General features: G+C 43.6%; 2 protein-coding genes across 2 annotated transcripts in view; one reads left to right on the top strand and one right to left on the bottom strand.

Moving 5' to 3' along the window:
- Positions 1 to 4,164: 4,164 nt before the first annotated feature.
- LOC146490469 (protein NLRC3-like) overlaps positions 4,165 to 17,528 on the bottom strand; it is a 55,933-nt gene continuing 42,569 nt past the window's right edge. The window contains exon 7 of the mRNA XM_085153186.1: positions 4,165 to 10,694. Within this exon, the coding sequence (XP_085009312.1) occupies positions 10,634 to 10,694 (61 nt within the window). The 3' untranslated portion in view covers positions 4,165 to 10,633. The remainder of the gene's footprint in view (positions 10,695 to 17,528) is intronic.
- On the top strand, positions 14,560 to 17,518 carry LOC146490470 (uncharacterized). Its single transcript, XM_085153171.1, has 2 exons — positions 14,560 to 14,563; positions 14,645 to 17,518. The coding sequence occupies exons 1-2, from the start codon at positions 14,560 to 14,562 to the stop codon at positions 15,286 to 15,288; spliced, it is 648 nt and encodes a 215-aa protein (XP_085009297.1). The 3' UTR covers positions 15,289 to 17,518.

Consider the following 17,528-nt stretch of genomic DNA (forward strand, 5'->3'; position numbering starts at 1 on the left):
AGAAAAACTTCTAAAGATCCTCAAACACAGTCCGATCAGAAGAAGTGGGTCCTGAGCATTAAAGTCAGCATTAGCTCTCTGCTCTGTCTTACATCATTTTCATGAAAAGATATTTTAATGATTTTGGTGTTTTCAGCAAAGGAAACCATGTCCATGAACATTTATAGCACCAAAATAGAAAAACTAGTAGCTGCATGCAGCATAGTTTCAGTTTTCAGAACACCTGATCTCAGTGATGCACCAATGGTAACAACACTCATTTAACAGAGCTGTATAAAGGCTAAGAGACATCAGGGGTTTGATTTGGATCATACATTTGATTTATTTTATGTCATGACATAAAATTAATTTGTTTTATGTCAAGTGAATTAAAATATCTCACTTCCTGTTCTGTTCTATCAACTCCATCAGTTTCTGTGATGCCTCAGTGATCAGCCATCAACAGAAGAATGTTTAACTTCCTCATGTTTAAGTGCGTCACACTATGCCTGTGTTTGAACATTAAACATGTTATTACATGTAACTTTACTGTGTGCTGTTTCTTCTGTTTTTGAATCAAGTCTTCTGTTTTTCATGAATAAACGAGTCCTTGTTAAAGATGTTAAAGGAAAGCATCAGCAGTCAGGAACAGATGGCTTCGAGCCCTCTGCTGACCAGGAGCAGCACAAGGTCTTAGACAGACTCAGACCTGATCTTCTGGACACAACCGTCTGATTCTTGTTAAAAAAGTTCAGATCTTTCTATCTGAACATTTCCCACACAGGTAAGAATTCTTAAAGGACCAAACAACTAATTACTTTTGTCCCTTGAACAGTTCATTTGTGTTTAATTTGAAACAGATCAAACACTAGTATCAGGCTTGCGTTCTGCACTTTATATCTTACACATCTTCAGTTATGGAGTGAGAGGTTTAAATGCGTTTGAGGCTGTGAGACTTTGCTCTTACATTAAAGTCATGATTTACTGAGAATTCATCACAACAAACAGAATCGTAACATGCATCAGTTCAACTATTTAACTCATCTAAATGTACCATTAAGTGACTGGATAAATGTATTTAATACAAGAGTAACCTGGTTCGTTGGCAAAGGTTTGTAGCTAAATTCAGGGCAACAAACTTAAATACAATCAAGTGACTCTTCATTCAGACTGAAAATAGTTCAAAAAGGACAAAGTTCAAAGTGTTCAACAAAAAATTGCAAAGACTTCAATGGGATGGCAACACACAGACACAAGAGACACACTGTGACCAACTAACAGTGATTAAAATCTTCAAACACTAAAAGAAGTCAGACTCAGGTCCCTGATTAAAACACAATAAACACAAAACCCTCAGAGTGTGACAGCAGCAATCAATGTGTTCATCACAATAGAAAGACACAGAAAAGCAGAAGAGTCCAAATATATTTTTAAACTTGTGTATTTTAAACTTGCAAACTCCATATGCAGATATTATCAGCACACACAGCATTTAAAACATGAATCTTATGTCTGATTGACTTTGCAGTGACCCTGAACTAAACTGAGCTGCTTTGTTTTGTGTTTTTTCACTTCAGTAAAACCTGAATGCCAACTTCTTAACAACAAACTGATTTGATCTCTTTGTCCTTGTTTAAAGGGAAAAACAATGTTACATGACGATACTGATTAGTGTCAGTTGGGTCTAAAGTTACACACAGAACCATTTAAACTGTTGATCACAGTAACAAATGTTTAAGTGCAGAGTAACTGACTGATAATCAGTGTGGATTCCAATCAATCAATAATCTATAATCATGTGTCTTCAAACACAAGCGATCCAAAGTGTGTCCTGAAATAAGAGCTGAACATCTGGTCCAAACATCACAGAGCAGAAACAAACAAACTGTTAAAGGAGGAAACAACACAAACGTACAGTTTCTTCAAACACCAACAACAAGCTCCACAGCTGGACACCAAACACAGAAACCCAGGTGAGCTGCTTCCTGGAAGGAGGCGGGACTCCACCTGAAGTAGGACAGGAGTCAGATTTTCACATTAAGAGCATGCTATTCTCTAGTTAATTTAAGATTTGGCTCATTCCTTCTCATTGCCACTTCAAGGTACTAACACTTATTTCATGTGGGAAAGCGCCCTTAACCCCTTCAAAGTTTATACGTCACAGTTCTTTAATACGTCGGCTCAACTGTCAACAACGTTGAGTCCAGATGTGTGGACAGCTTTCGTGCTTCCTCAAACCTTTGTTCAAGTTCACTACAGTGCTCCCTCATTATAACGCGGTTGTACAAAAGCCAGTTGGCAGAACTGACGAACAGAGCCACATCTGCCGAGTAAATATATCAGGATACAGCTGCCAAATAGCCAATGAGCGGGAAGGCAACCCATCCTCTTCACCAATCAGAAGACACAATTCTACCTCATCATTACGCTTCGACGCAGAGAGTTCGGTCAGAGCTGCAGGTGGGGAGAGTCAGCAGAGGTGTGCGTCCATGAGACTGTAAGTTTCTGTGTTTTATCCTGTTTGTTCTTTGCTGCGGCCATTATCCTCCTTTGTTTAAATCCTTGGCGCACACTTAGTTTACCGAATGTTACTGTCATTTACTGCGAAGCAGCCTCTGCCAGGCGCTCATTATGGGACCGTCACTAATTTCTCATGTTGGCACTTGTGTAAAGAGCCTAGTTAGGATTTATGTAAATAGTTGTGACGGAGTTACACCGTCCTGGGCCGCAGACAGCTGATCTGGGCGCATACACGCACCACCACCATTAGTTTCTACAATTACTGTGAATGACGTGTTTGTACTGCCATTTATATCCAACAACATCAAGCAGTTAAATCAGAGAGTTCATGTTGCTAACAGCTCAGCTCTCTGCAGCAGACAGAGGCTGGACTTTAAAATCAATGAAGCGATCTTTAGACGCGTCACTCTTTAAGGACACACAGCTGGGTTCAGGTCCAGCAGGTCTCCCATAGATCCTGTTAGAGAAGAAAAATGTGTTTTTCATTTGCAGGCACAGAAGCTATTGAAGACTAAGCACACCTTCATTATCCTAAAGAGAAACTGGTTTGCAGGCTAAACATAAGCAGTGTAAGTCTCTGCAATGTAAGAACAGAGATAAACACTGTCATTTACACTGTTCAGGATTATGGTCGCACTGTGAGCAGCTGGAGTTTAAATGTATTGTATGTATGTAAGAATTCCTCTGGGTTATTCAAAGAAAAGGCTGAGGATGAGTTGGTTAGAGCACAGAGTTTAAATACATGGACTGAACCATGTGACCTTTACAGACAGCTGGGACCAGAGTCTAGCTTTGCATGAACAGTTTCTAACTGGAAGCTGGAAAATAACAGATCAAAGACCAGTGAGAGTTTGAACTGTTGAAATAGAGACAGAAATATAAACAACATTTCCAGTGCACATTAATTTATGCATCACAATCCCAGGATATACAAAAAAAAAGCAAAGAGAAATCTCTCTTCCTGTCCAGTTCAGGTTTGGCTTTAATCCGGATCTGCGTCAGCAACATGTATGGCTGGATTATTTTCCTTTAGGGTTAACTTAGATTTTTAAGTTAATCAGTTCTAAGTTATCCACTCAGTTCTAATATCTTAATGTAACTAGGTGCAGTTCAGATTAATGCAACCCTTTCACTCACTGGACCTACAGAGTGATCATTTAGGAACGTTCAGTGACACCTAAATGAGTTACCGGTCCAATGCCAACAAAGTGATTGGAATTAGTGCTAGAGGCACAAAATCAAGTTTCCATAAAACTCAGAGAGAAACTATTCAAACTGACAATTTGTAATCAGGTCTTGCGATAACCCCTTTAGACATTATGGTCCTATTAAAATCTTTCTTTCTTAAATGGGAGGTGATCCAGCGTTAACAAAGAGGGTGGAAGCTGTGCTAGGGCTGTCTCGAGACAGTCGAGGATTTTCAATGAGAAGATCTCTAATTGGTATAAAAACCTGGCTTGTCGGCAAAATGACGCAAAATACACTCTCTAGTTTTTACCTATCAGTGCTTCAACAGCAGATTTGGTAAAGAAAACAAGGGAACAAGGTGCTAAATGATAGTATTGAAAAAAAACTTTGACTCAGGTCTAAATAAAAACCCAAACAAACCAGATTTTAGCTACAAGGACTAAAGTTTACGTCATTACTCTCTCTTACTCTTTTCCCCTTGTCCAGCTTTCTCTTGCTTGCTCTCTTCTGCTGCTTTCCCCCTCCCACTAGTGAGTGGGACTCTGGTTACAGGATGGATGGGAAGCTTGAAACAGACATGTTGACACTGTGCCAAGCTTCCCAAGCGCAGATGTTTCGAAACACTGAACCACACCAGTGTTTTGAACCACACTGCTCAGAAGTTTGGTGTAAAACAACCAGGTGGCCTGACCCTGACTACACAAGGTTTTAGTGCCCCAGTCTCAACAAGTGGCATAGCTGCTGCTTCTCGTCATTGCCGGGCACAAGGAATCCTATTTTTTAATAACCAGACTCTATTGTAATTACTGAAATAATGTTTTTGATACTATCACTTCTATTTATTACAGAGAGAAAGTGAGAGACAGAGACTAATGACTGAGAACATTAACTCATATTAGCAGAGAGAGAGTGGCACACTGAGCTCTATAATAATTAAAATATCTCAATAAAAGCGGCGTCTGCTTGTGGACGCACAGGTAAGACTTGCTTGTAAAAAGCTCACCAGTCTGATCACCTGAGTTTATTCCAAATAATTGTTGCACTAACAGAGAAATGCTTCTCATCCTTGTTCTAAGCAAAGGCTTTGGGATAACCAGCAGAGCCTCTGCTGGGGACCTCAGATTATAATTAGGTTATGAATATTATGAATGGATTATGAATAATATGTGACAAGATCTGATTCCAGAGCATGATGATGGGTTACAAAAATCTAAGCTAGAGAAAATCTAACATGTATATCACCATCTTTAATGTCTTTTGGACAGACCGTGCTGATGTAACTGAGTCTTCTACACGGCATAAAACAAGACTGATTCAGGATCAGGCGGTTGTCAAAAGTGAAGTGAGGACGTTTAGAAAATTGGTTCATCTTCAGGGACAAAGCACTCAGAAGTGTTGAATATGGGTTAGCTGCAATAGGGCAGGAATAATGACAACGGTTTGATCTGTATTTAGCTACAAGATGTTTTGTGCCATCTAGGATTTAATATTATGGATGTGGTCATTCAATGTGCTGAGTTAGGGTCACAAATCATTCATGTGCACATCAACTGAAATCCTCCTTTCATCATGTGTGCTGTCCAAATATCAGCTGCTTCTTTCCTGCTTCATCTCAGTGTCAGCTGAGAGAATGACAAACCCACTACGTGTCAACATTTGATGGATGATGACACAGAAATTAAAATGATATTGACCTAAATCTGTCCTGATGATGATGAGAAGCTCTGATGAGTTGTGACTGTCTGAGGTGTTACTAGGATGTAGAAACACTGGAGCTCAGCCCTGAAATCTTTGCTGTTTTCACTTGATAACAGCAGCTGTTTAAAGTTACTGAGTGTGTTTGACAGTAAAGTGAATGTAAATGTGAGACACTGTGTGCTCACAGCTAAAGGCTGCAGTCAGCTGTGTCAGAGCCTCTTTCACACAATGATCCTTTAATAAACACTCAGAGCTCCATGTTGATGAAGCAGTCATGTGTGAGCTTGTGTGCTGACATGTTGACAGTTTGACTTCAGCTTTTACTGAAGAAAATCCACAGAAGGCTGAAAGTGAAGCATCACTTCCTGTTTGAGGAGAGCCAACAGTCTGTTTACACGTCATGTCTGAGTTACAGCTGGAATAAATGATCATTTGCAAAGTCTGCTGCTCTTTCTGTAACCATCTGACCATCAACTAACTCTGTGCTGCTGCTGCTCTCATTCACAAAGTGCTCAATTACATTTTTAACTCGTGTAAGAGCTCTTAGTGTTAGCTTAGCGTTAGCTTAGCGTTAGCTTAGTGTTAGCTTAGCGTTAGCTTAGTGTTAGCATGCTGTGTGGCGAGCTTAGCGTCAGAGCTCTGCAGGTGTCTCGTGTGTAAATATTAATCACAGTGACAGTAAAGGAGGTAAAGGGCTGTGACGTCATCACGTACGCTGCGTCCTCTGTGGGCTCTGAGTGAACTCACAAAGTACAAACTACAAGTACACAAACACGAACGTAGCTCAGAGTGGCGGACACACTCGGTCTCGTTGGTCCAGCTGTGAGTCCGTTACCGTGAACTATGGAGCGGCAGATTTGTGCTGAACTAAGCTGCACACAGCTGATGTTAGCCAGGAAAACATTACACACTGACTTTAATGGAGAGACCGGAAATACAAACACACACAGTTTGTTGTGTGAAGAAATCAAACATGAGCTGAACAAACAGTAAAGTTCCTAAAGACAAACTGTTAAAGGAGGAAACAAAGCAAACTTACAGCTTCTTCACACACCAACAACAAGCTCCACTCCACACCTGGACACTAAACACGGACACACAGGTGAGCTGCTTCCTGGAAGGAGGCGGGGCTCCACCTGAAACTCAGCACAGGTGGGAGGGGCTCAGCTCTGTGTGTGCTGATGTGTTAACTTTAAAAATCTGCGTCTGACTGCTCAGACTGAGTCAGAGTAAAGTTCACATGCTGACGTGTGGAGACATGAAACCTTGTTGTAGCTGCAGGTGTGAACACACTGATCCCAGATCAGCTCTGCTGTATTTGTAACATGAACATTTCTGCTGCAAAGCTTCAAATGTTCAGCATGTTTCTCTGTTTCCAGTCTATAGATCCAGTCACACTTTCTACCTTCACCTGTGCAGGAAAGACTGAGAGCAGAGCTGAAACCAAGCGTCCAATCAGTGAGCAGCATCAACACCTGAGCTTCATTCAGACTCTGTTATGTTATCATTGAAGATGTTGTGTGAATGAAATGATGTAAATATCCAAACAACTTCTTGTATGAAGCAGTCACTGATACACTACTGTGTCGCTGACACACACTGTGCGAGGTCACTTCCTGTGTTTGCTCTTAGAAACATGGCTGTACAGTGTTGTATGTGAGCAGCACACAGCCATACGTCAGCACATCTTCTACATTTACACAGTCAGGCTGTATTAGCAGAACAAAGAAACGCTGTGGATGCTCCTCATTTGAACAAATGTCACTCTGATCCAAAACAAACAGGAAAATGCATCAATACAGAAGATGACAGAGCCAATCAGAAATGTGCATATTACTGCTCAGAGCTGCAGCTCAACAACTTGTCATATCCAGATTGTTGACACGAGTGATGAAAGGTGTGCTTGTGTTCTCAGAGCTCTGCTTTTTAAACTGGAGCTTATTCCTTCTTCTGATTGGTCGATCTGTGAGCGACTTCCACAACAATGAAATACAGTCAGACTGAGATCCACCACAACTCACAGCTCATCTTTACTACAATCATGTTTTTCAGTCCCATCAGGAAAAGTTTGGGATCCAATAAGATCCACTTAGAGTGGATGTTTCCACTCAGTGTTCCCACATCTTCCAAAGCCAACAACAGCTGAGCTGGACAGAAACAATCCCAGGTTTCCCTGACTGAAGGTCACCATGCTCACCTCAGCGTGGGAGGAGTTTCAGGCCTTCAGACAGACGGCTGCAGGTCAGTGCTGCACCGACGTTGTTGGGTCCTGAGTCATGGGGACAGCAAACGACTTGTCAAAGCATCTGCAGGAGAAGAAAGCTGAACTTTATTAAGCAGCAAAAGGACATCAAAGCACTAGATGTGAGTAAAGAGCTGCTCCTCGGCCCCATCATCGTGTGCTCGCTGCAGCTTCTACATCAGCTTCTAGTGGACAACCATGAACCTGAACTCAACACCTGAAACTGTCCAGCAGCTCTTTGTGTCTCCACGTCTCTGCTGGATGGACTCACCCACTGAAGCCAGGACTCAGTGTGGAGCTGGGTGTGGAAAACGTCCTGTATCACCATCACATGACACAGAGGGTCCACAGAGGGTGTCACGGGTAAGCTCACGGTCACTGGGAGGCTGAGTGTGGAGTCAGTGTTGCTGTGGTTTGTGTGTGTGTGGAGATGAAACACACCAGTGTGTCCTGTCACATCTGTTTGACCTCTGTCACAGTGAGCTGACCTCTGCTCCTCCTGCGTCTCTCACTGGACTAACTTTGTTAGCTGGACAACGATCGTGTCCACAAAATGTTTCCTTACAAGGTGAACGACGTTTCATTTAAACTGAATCTTGGATTTTATTGTGAAAAACCTCCTTCAAACATGTCCGAGCGTTACAGAGTCTGTGGATTTTCCCACAGACGTTGCTCCTGTGCTTCCACAGCTGTCACACAGACACATTACCGACTTCATGTCCAACGAAAGCTGCCAGATTTGTACTTTTCCACATCCTTAAATGTGTTTTCAAAATAAAAGCAGCACTTCCTGTTTCCATGGAGGAAATGTAAACCACGTGGAAGCTTTAAACATTAATGTGTTTTCAAATTAAAAGCAGCACTTCCTGTTTCCATGGAGGAAATGTAAACCACGTGGAAGCTTTAAACATTAATGTGTTTTCAAATTAAAAGCAGCACTTCCTGTTTCCATGGAGGAAATGTAAACCACGTGGAAGCTTTAAACATTCCCACAGAGGGACAAAAGGACCCCTGATGATCCTCTAATCGCCTGAGCCAAGGTGTAAACTGGGTGTGGGTCCCAATCAGCCAGAGTTTCAGGTGAGTTCATTGTGAAACCTGGCCCCACCTTATCATGTGATTTCCTGAGGTCAGATGGCCCAGGATGTGAGTGGGCGTTAATGCGTCTGGGGAGGAACTCAAAACTGGATTATAGATGGCAGAGAGTTGGTGTCGTAAACCACCGCCTCTGTTCAAAGATGGTCGCTCACAGTGGACATAGATGCTTCTTTCACTCCTCTTTCAAACCATCTGTCCTCTCTGTCCAAAATGTGAACACTGGCATCCTCAAAGAGTGACCTTTGACCTTTAGATGCAGATGAACAGCTGAGTCTTGTCCTGTGGAGGTGGCTCTTCTGTGTTGTGCGCTTGTGAAGTGGCTGTTTGGTCTCTCCGATGTAGAGGTCTGGGCATTCCTCGCTGCTGTACAGCAAACACCACATTGTTAAGTCTGTGTTTTGGAGTTTTGTCTTTCGGGTGAACCAGTTTGTGTCTGAGTGTGTTGCTGGGTCTGAAATGCACCGGGATGTCGTGTTTGGAGAAAACCCTCCTGAGTTTCTCTGATACACCGGCTACATAGGGGATGACAATGTTGTTGCGTCTGTCCTTCTTATCCTCCCTCGCTGGTGTCTGATCTTCTTTTTTGGGCCTCTTTGCTGACTTTATAAACACCCAGTTAGGATAACTAGGGTGACCATCTCCCTGACTGCTCCTGCTGCCCTCCAACATCTCCAGCTTCAACGCACTTTAGGATTATTTTCCAACTGTTAATTATCCGAGCCATTTCCTGTCATGTTTGATATATTACACTGACATGTTTTTCACCTTATTTAGCCTCATTTTCAAACTTGCGAGATAAATAAAGCATTTCTTATGTTAAGTAATGATTAATTATGACGTCACAAAGGAATCATCCTATTATCACATCCTGATGAGTTTGATCCTGAAGCAGCTTTATGTCAAACTTGCTGCCTGTTTGACACCCGTCAGTCTCTGCAGAGGTTTTAGTTGCAGGCTGACGCTGCGGTGATGTGCTGCCACCTGCTGGCAGCTTCCTGTAACTACACAGTCTGTGTGAACAGCTCCACAGGCGTTCAGTCCCTGTAGTGTCTACTCCACAGTGGGAGCTTGTGCACTCTGTGTGCTGGTGTGAACACTGAGCTGAGAGCATCAGCGACCATAACCATCCATTTCTTAAACACAGAGGTCTCTGCTGTGGTTCCTCTCACTCACCACCAGGTGAGGATTTCCTGTCATTGACACTCACTGGACCCAAACAGGTAATTATAGTGTAAAAAGCTGTTTGTCTACGAGCTTGTCTCTCACACTATCATGTGATTTCCTGAGGTCAGATGGCCCAGGATGTGAGTGGGAAGGGATCTTAGGGGGACACTCCAACAGGGTTAAATCTGGGACTCTTCACCATTTGAAGATTTAAGCCCTAGAATTGAAGAAGCTTCTCAGATGAAGGTGAAACGTCTTCAAGCAGCTTAAAGAAGTCCAGACGCTTTTCTTTCCAAGCTCCTTCGACTACGATGACCTGGATGAACCTTCATGGACATACTGACATAAACTGATCTGTAGAAGAAAATGTAGAAAAATGACTTATATGATAAAACATGTTTATGATAGTTTAAGATATATTTCATACATCACACTGACTCCACTCTGACATCACTGATCAATAATCAAACAGATCAAACTGATTGATCAGCCATCAGAGGAGTGGGATCAATGGAGCTGCTTCTGTTCCTGATGTTTGATCCTGGACCTGCAGAGGAGACACGACAGCTTCACACAGAAACACAATAAAAGAATAAGTGAAAGCAGAGAGAACCAAGTGAAAGTGAACAAACACCTGTAACTGTGAGCAGCACGACTCTCCATCGATGATGTTTCCCTGGCTCCAGGCCACACAGCTGTCTCTCTCTGTGGGGCGTTTAAGGGTCAGGCTGAACCGTCCGCTTTTCACACGCTCGTCTTTCTTTCACTCGGTCTATGTTGCAATCTGGACTGCAGAAACTGAGCCCTTTGAAAACAATGACGCATTTTAGTCATATGATGCAGTCATGTGACCAATTAAACTGAGTGGGTGGACGGCATTATACAGCAGTTCTTTTGTTTGCTCTCAGTTTTGACAGCCCTGTTAAAGATTAATATCAGTTTATACATGCTGCAGATAGCTCCACATAAAACTTTTCCTCCACATTTGGCAGCGAAGCTTCAAAGAGCCGGAAAGTAAATAAACAGCACATGGAGATGACTTCCTGTGTGAGGCTTCAGTGTTAGTGGAGCCGCTAAAAGTGGTGGATCTAAATCTGCACCTCAAAGTGCGTTTGCATACAAGTAGAAGGGGAGTGAGGGGTCAGCGCTCAGGGCTCAGACACTCAGCTGGCCTTAAACACACCATTTATTTCCATGGAAACAGACACAAGCAGAGTTACAGGTTAAAATCCCCTATACAATAAAAAGAGTCTCAACACGCTAAAAACCAGCCGCAGAAATAACTCTACACTGTCAACACAAAGGCTAAACTAATGTTTCCATAGGCTAAAATTCCCATAATGCCACAGTCCAGCCACACGCGGGCAGATGTTCCTGATCTGAAACAGGAGAGGAATTTCTCTTCCGGGATGGAAACCACGCCGGAACAAGGGGGCGGGGCTCCTGTCGCAGACCTGTCTCCTCCTGACAGCGCGTCACAGTCCCGCCCCACTCCACACCTGAACACGGCCTCCGTCGTAGCCAGATGCAGGCAGAGGGACACCTGCTGTGGATTGCATCGCCTCCCACTATGCTGGCTTGTGCGCGTTTCTTTTCCTCCTGCTCGCCTTTCGTGCGTCGCCTTCCCATCTCTGCCTCACTATCCCCTTTAACAGGTCAGCCTGGCAGCTGATAGGCCGCCTCGGGGAACGCCCCCACCTCCACAGGTGCTACTATTGTCCGCTTAGTCCACAGTGGATTAAAAGAATATTGTGCAACAACACTAAAACACACAATATCAGGATAAAACCTGATATTTAAATAAACAAACATATAAATATGACAATAAAATCATGGAAGTAAAACCAACACTATGTACCAATGCACAGTCTGATCAAACTGTGTGACATCAGCATGTTTCACACAGCTGTGACATTAAAGATCAAACTAATAATGAATCACTTTGTTTGTGCAGCAGCGTCAGGAAATGTTCAGGAGCTCGTCTCTTCCTTCCAGCTGCTCTGATGGATCAATAAACCTGTGATAATGTTGTAAAGTGAGTTTGTTTCTGCACTGTGTGAACTCGACACACACACTGAGTCAGTTTCTGGAGCATCCAGCACACAGTCTGAGTGCAGCTCTGCTGGACCTGAGCGATCCCTCTGATCTTCTTCTTTCTAATCCTGTCCATCCTGCTCACCTCCAACCAAACTCTCAGCATCTTCAGCTCTGCCACCTGCAGCTCCTCCTGTCTGTGTGCCACCGTCTCCATCACAGCAGGTCTCACTGCATCTCCTCCTCTTCACTCTTACTGCTCTCCTCCTGTCATAGATCAATCAGCCCTGACCACCTCCTCATCTCTCCTTGTTTGTACTTTCTCTTCTCTGCAGACTCTCCTCCTCACTCTCACTGCAGATCATAACTTTGTCTGCAAACATCAGAGTGTTCATCAGCACTGCAAACGATAAAGGGCTCAGAGCCACCTCTTTGTGACCCCCACTGCCTGAGCCTGTGAGTATTTAGAAAGTAGAAGGACAGAAACTCCAGGTGTGGACGAGGCTCGTTGCATCATCCCCAAAAACAGCTGCTGCTGTGATTCCTGCTGAAGTGTCTGAATATCAGGAAATGTTAAAGAAACAATCGTAAAGTTGTGTTTCCAGTTTGTCGTTATTAGAAACATTATCAGCCACAGGCTGAATGGATTCAATGGAGTAAACTGATACTGGTCCCACCATGACCTCTGACCTCTGACCTGCATCTACAGCACTGAGCCCTGACAGTGAGCAGCACTTGTTTCTTCAGCAGGATGTTTCCCTCCCTGCTGCAGACGGTGCAGGTGGAGGTGTTTGTGTCTCCATCTGTGGGTATTTCAGGGTCAGACTGAGGTCTCCAGGTTACAGCAGCTTTCTCTTCATCTTCGTTGGGTCTCTGTAAAACTTGTGTGTCTCAGTTTGTTCCTGATGTGTTCCTGACTCGTTCTTTGGTAACTAGTCTGCAGCGTCCTGTAAAGTGCTGCAGACATGTTGGATGAAGAGCAGAAGAACAGACAGACTGAGCCTCCACAGTCGGCCGTGTCTCACACGCTTCGTTTCTTTGGGCCTCAGCATCAGCAACGTGTCTGCGGAGGATGTAGGTTTGAGTGACCACACCTGCGTCTTTGTTGACCTTCACTTGAGGACATGCCATTGGATAAAAGAGTCGATTTTAAACTTTAGACACAAAACTCAGATCAGAAAATGGGAGAAATTCCAAAGTTTTGTTTGACACAATCAGCTGTTGCGTCTCGAGCTGCCTCACCTATAAATGTGCGCTCTACAGCAGACAGCAACAAAAGTCTGATTTTCTGTAGATAAGATCAAAGAAATCGATGACAACCCCCCCAGAGCGTTCTTGTTGTGGCAGCTCACTGCTGCTCTACTTTTACACCTGTGACGTTTGATGATAATTAGCCGTCTTCAGCTCCCTCAGATATTCTCCCCACAAAGCTTTTTGCCTTGTAAACCGTTTTAACGCTTTTCTTCAGACTGGAGTGTTCCAGCTTTTTCAAACATGCTGTTGTGGAAGCAAAGCTCAGCAAACCCAGCTTAGAACCAACATTATAGATCAGTTTCTCCTTCAGGTCAAAGCTTGTTGAGAAGCCGCTTGCTGCCCACCTCACAGCCTGCTTGAAGAAACACGACATCTATGACCGTTTCCACTCTGGTTTTGGTCAAATGCATCCACTGACACTGCACTACTAACAGGAACCAGTTATACTGTGATGTCAGCAGATGGTGGAAAATACACAGTCCTGGTCTTGTTGGAGCTCTCCTGCTCTGAACATCTGAAGCTCTCCACCACATGACTGAGCACAACTCAGGGAGGAACATTTACTGAAGCTGCTGCAACATTTCCTGTCAGCACATGATTGTGTGACAGTCAAGGAGCCACCAGAGGACACCTGCTAACAGGGCTGGGTATCCTCACTGATTTCTACAATCCATTCACTTTTAATCGCTGAAGTTTGCCTCAGACAGTCAGAAATATTATCATTCATTTCCATATTTTTATATCTATAAAAAGAAAGCTGACACTGTGAGACTTCATCAGAGGTGTGAGCATCACAGCAGATGTGTCAAAGTAACTGAGGATCAAACAGAAAAACATGAAGCAGATTTTCCTGGCCTGGCTTTTTATAGCAGATGACCTTAAAAATATTCTGCAGTAGAACAAAAACACAAGTGAACATGACCTGATGAAGTGAAGCAGAGCAAAGTTACAGAGGTTTGATTACAGACACAGCTGAGAGTTTTGCAGTTTTGCATCATTTTACAAAGTTTGTTCAGTTTGAACAGCAGAAATGAGACTAAGTCAAAAACAACAACAAACCCAGCGGCCGACAGCGCTGTCAACAACGGTAGACTGGTGGGTAATAACAAGCCAATAATGCAGAAAACAGAGATTTTTAGATGGAAACTGATTCTGATGCGTCTTTGTGCAGAATCCATGTTCCTGCTCTCAGTTACTGTTTTAGCTGTTTGATGGTTGTTGAAACTGTGGCAGCTTTAACCTGAGATTCAGGCGTTTCAGGTAAAATACATTTATATTTAAAAATCGATTCAGGATTTTAATGGATCAATGTGACGTTATCCAAGCTAGAATCCATTTAATCACTAATCAAAACCCACCCCTACCTGCTAACCATCGGCATTATGGGTAGTGTAGTAGGAGACACTCACCTGACTTAAAATAGTGCCGGAAATGAAATAAAAGATCTCCAGAGATGATGAGTACAAGAACCAGGAGAACCAGGAGAATCAGGAGAACCAGCAGAACCAGGAAGACCAGGAGAACCAGGAGAGCCAGGAGAGCCAGGAGAACCGGCAGAGCCAGGAGAGCCAGGAGAGCAGGGAGAACCAGGGGAGCCAGGAGAACCAGGAGAACCAGGAAGACCAGGAGAACCAGGAGAGCCAGGAGAACCGGCAGAGCCGGGAGAGCCGGGAGAACCGGGAGAACCGGGAGAATCAGGAGAACCAGGAGAGCGAGGAGAAACCGTAGAATCAGGAGAACCAGCAGAGCCAGGAGAACCAGGAGAACCAGGAGAACCAGGGAGACCAGGAGAACCAGGAGAACCAGGACAGCCAGGAGAACCAGGAGAATCAGGAGAATCAGGAGAACCAGCAGAACCAGGAGAGCCAGGAGAACCAGGAGAACCAGGAGAGCCAGGAGAATCAGGAGAGCCAGGAGAGCCAGGAGAACCCGGAGAACCAGGAGAACCAGGAGAACCAGGAGAGCCAGGAGATTCTCTCCTGGTCATGGTCTGCATCTGCACCTCAATCCTTCCATATCCCTCACGGTCCCTGCAATTTAAAAATGAAAACGTCCCCTTAAAACCCTCTTTTGCCCTCTGTCAGCTGAGCACAATCAGACATGCACAATAAAGTTGTGCATTGTCTCTTAAAAATTCCCAGGGCTTCTCCCCTGGAGTAGTTTCACTCCAGGCCCTGTCGTAAGAAAAACATTAGCCAGTGGTGTGTCCTGCTGTAAATCATGTGATTAGATCCCACGATTAACCCTCTGCTGTGGAAAAAGTGATGTAGATGTTAGCGCAGCGCATCTGTATGCACACTTTCTCACAGTGACCTCTGCACTGTAAACAATACAAGGTCATGAATAACACACTGCTGGTAAATTCACAGACACAGAAAGTGGTGATTAAAAGGTTAAATCAGCACGGCCCAAAAGCTCATGCAACCTGCTGCTGTCACCTTTCTGCTCCTGTAAAAAGAAACAAACATACATCCACCCTTTTGTCAGGTCAAGGTGGAGGTGCAATCTTGCATACTGGTGTCAACTCAGTCAAAGCTTTTGTCAGTCCAGTCAGTCCCCATTTTTATTTGCTGACAGTAGAACCTCTCGTGACGCAATAAGTTTCTACTGCCAGCAATGACGTCATTTCAAAAAGGAAAAAAAGAATTTAGACTGGATTACCTCGCTGAATCCTTTTGACAGGGACTTGTTTTCTGATTGTCCCAAATAAGTGGCTTTCTCCTGAGCCCATTTTAATTTTGGAGAAGCTCACTTGCGATTGTTCAACATGTTGTGTAGCGCTTTCGATTCCGATCTTGCAGGCCTGCTCAAAAAAGAGAAAATTGCCAAACAAAACATCTCAGTGCACTGTTAAAAATAAAAATATGAAGGTCTCTTGTTAGAACTTGTCTAAGCGTACTCTCTTAGAATGATAGATCAAAACTGGTTCAAAGTGGTACCAAAGGAAAATGCATCATAAATCTCCAAAACTTTCATCCACCAGTCACACCTCACACAACAGCAATATTCTATCAGATAATGAGTTTTGTTTTCCAGATGTGTGTCATGATAAGACCTCCCCCACACATCAGAAACAAGAAACTCAATAATCTATTAGTCTCCACTCATCTGACCCCCCTGCAGCATTCTGTTCACCGCTGATTCAATCATCCTTCCCCAAAAATAATACTAGTTCACTAGTCTGTGTATCACTTCTTAACCTACTAAATGAACCGGACAAGATGATGGTAACAGAAACGCTTAAAACTATTTGGTCTTCATGAGCTTCATTGCATGTGTGTTTGTGTTAGTAGGATTAATGCATTTTTCTGTTTGGGTAATTTTTGTGTACCTCTCCTCTTTGCGGTGCTCCAGACACTTTTCAATTCTCCACGCAAGGCAGTCGTTTTTCTTCCCGGTTTCTTAAACCCAAATTTCATTCCCACACTACAACAGCCTTCCTCCATGTTGTCCCCTGCTCCTTCCACTGTGGTCTCATCTCATCTCCCCCCCTTGCAGCAGTCCAGTGAGAGTCAGTTGTCTTTCAGCTTTGTCCTGTTTTCCACTGTCTCATTTTGCCATTTTGCTCCAAAAGTGGCAAATGTCCAACTCAGGCAGTCTTTCCAAAAGTCCATTCACACACAGTGAAGTTGCAGCTCGTTGGAAATGCACATCCATCCATCCAGTCATGATGATGCCATTTTTCTCCTTGCTGTCGCTGTCTTGCACAGCTGTTGCTGCTGGACCTTTTCTTCACTGCTCAGGATGCTGCTGTGAGCTCTCGAGATCCATCTCGTTGTTCTGAAACTGCATTTCTAGTCTTCAGGGAGAGATTCTTGGAGCTTGTGTTCTCAGGGTGACAAACACATGGAAGTTAAGCTGTAAAACAATTCAGCCAAAACTTGGCTTGAGTGTTTCTAATGATGTTAACCTATAATTTTCTTCCGACTGCTGCATGTGGAAAATTGATCCAGGTCTGCTCTTCACCTACAAGTGACACACGGAGACATTTTGATCTCTCGCAGCTTAAAACAACACATCTCCCCTCTCTGGTTCTGAACTCCCCTTTCTTAAAAACCCAGAGAGATTGTAGTTGTTCTACGTTGAAAACCACCAAACCCTCTTCCTATTTTATTGCTTATTTTTACCAACAATTCTGTTAAAAAGAAATTTTTCGTGTGTCCACCCTAGGGGAGCTGGTGGCCTGCAGTACCACCCTCTCCCACTAGTTGGAAACAACTTTTACAAACATTTCTACACTCCTCTCTTTTTTTTTTCTTTCTTGTTTTTGTTCCCCATTTTCAACATTTTGAAACCCCATTTCTCACTGTTTTTATACACACACCAACTTTTCCCACACAACCATTCCTTT

Source organism: Neolamprologus multifasciatus, unplaced genomic scaffold (genome assembly GCF_963576455.1).
Source record: "Neolamprologus multifasciatus unplaced genomic scaffold, fNeoMul1.2 chr03_unloc_2, whole genome shotgun sequence".
Taxonomy (NCBI): domain Eukaryota; kingdom Metazoa; phylum Chordata; class Actinopteri; order Cichliformes; family Cichlidae; genus Neolamprologus; species Neolamprologus multifasciatus.